Source organism: Anarrhichthys ocellatus, unplaced genomic scaffold, assembly GCF_004355925.1.
Source record: "Anarrhichthys ocellatus isolate YVR2014 unplaced genomic scaffold, GSC_Weel_1.0 scaffold10258, whole genome shotgun sequence".
NCBI classification, from domain to species: Eukaryota; Metazoa; Chordata; class Actinopteri; order Perciformes; family Anarhichadidae; genus Anarrhichthys; species Anarrhichthys ocellatus.
Window position 1 is genome coordinate 1 of NW_022290232.1, and position 1,131 is coordinate 1,131.

Below are 1,131 nucleotides of genomic sequence, written 5' to 3' on the forward strand. Positions count from 1 at the left end.
TTATTACTAATAATATGATCTTACTGTTCAAAAAGAGGGAAGTAGACGAGGGACTCTGGAACATCGACAACGTCCTCGAGGCTAAAGTGATACTGACACCCAAACAGTGGATAGAAACCTTTGGACTGAAAGGAAACCTTAAAAACCTCATTACCAAACGACAGAGAGTCCGACGCCTCCAAACGTTTACTGTGGAGGATGAGCAGAAAAGAAAAAGAGAGGCATTATCTAAACTTATGTCAGTGTATTTCTACATATACAATCTGAATTACATTAACAAGCTCTATACAGGTTTAGAAAGTATTCAATTCATCATTACCACAGCATCTAAAAACACCATCAGTCATTGAAGCTCCTGGCAGAACACAGCAGGAAACAGAGTAGTGTTATAGATAAATGTTTGTTCTTACACAAGTTCGAAGGCGTCAGGAGTCGTTCCTATGAAGTAACCTCCAGGTTTCAGACGCTCACAGGCATTTCTCAACATCATGTCGGCCTTCTGTTCGCTCTCAAATGAGTAATGATAAACAAACTGACAGCTACAGATGTCAAACAGCAGCTCTGGGTCATCCAGCTTCTCTGACAAAACCTCCTGTGGAGACAAGGATAATGTTAGGGGTGAACTTCTCTAGCTGTTGTTGTTCTACATAGATAAAGTAGTGAACTGATCTAGGCGGTGTTGTTCTACATAGATAAAGTAGTGAACTGATCTAGGTGGTGTTGTACTACCTTGGAACAGTCTGCGTTGATAAATTGAGCACTGAAGAGTTTCTCGTTAATGTGACTTTTCTTCTTCATGTCTTCGTAGCGACTCTGACATTGATCCACCGACACTCCGGCTATATCTGAAAATGAAAACACGTTATTGATTATTAATTCACATAAAACATTAGGAGAACACGAGTCAGGAGAGTCTACGCCAGGAGAACATCAGTCAGGAGAGTCTACGTCAGGAGAACACCAGTCAGGGGAGTCTACGTCAGGAGAACATCAGTCAGGAGAACACCAGTCAGGAGATTCTACGTCAGGAGAACACCAGTCAGGAGAGTCTACGACAGGAGAACACCAGTCAGGAGAGTCTACATCAGGAGAACACACGTCAGGAGAGTCTACGTCAGGAGAACACACGTC

General features: G+C 42.6%; 1 protein-coding gene across 1 annotated transcript; it reads right to left on the reverse strand.

Annotated features, from left to right (window-relative positions):
* Positions 1-12: 12 nt before the first annotated feature.
* LOC116380974 (mRNA cap guanine-N7 methyltransferase-like) lies at positions 13-1,092 on the reverse strand. The gene is made up of 3 exons (XM_031842776.1): positions 730-1,092; positions 411-592; positions 13-189 (listed from the first exon to the last, which is right to left on the reverse strand). Exons 1-3 carry the CDS (start codon positions 796-798, stop codon positions 21-23), a joined length of 420 nt encoding a protein of 139 aa, XP_031698636.1. The 5' UTR covers positions 799-1,092; the 3' UTR covers positions 13-20.
* Between the last annotated feature and the right edge of the window lie 39 nt (positions 1,093-1,131).

Excerpts from the sequence above, each read along its gene's own strand:
- LOC116380974 (XM_031842776.1), bottom strand. The coding sequence starts at position 798 with ATGAAGAAGAAAAGTCACATTAACGAGAAACTCTTCAGTGCTCAATTT. Across the intron at positions 593-729 it reads TCAACGCAGACTGTTCCAAG|GAGGTTTTGTCAGAGAAGCT; the intron begins GTAGTACAACAC and ends TTGTCTCCACAG. Across the intron at positions 190-410 it reads CCTGACGCCTTCGAACTTGT|TAAACGTTTGGAGGCGTCGG; the intron begins GTAAGAACAAAC and ends CATCCTCCACAG.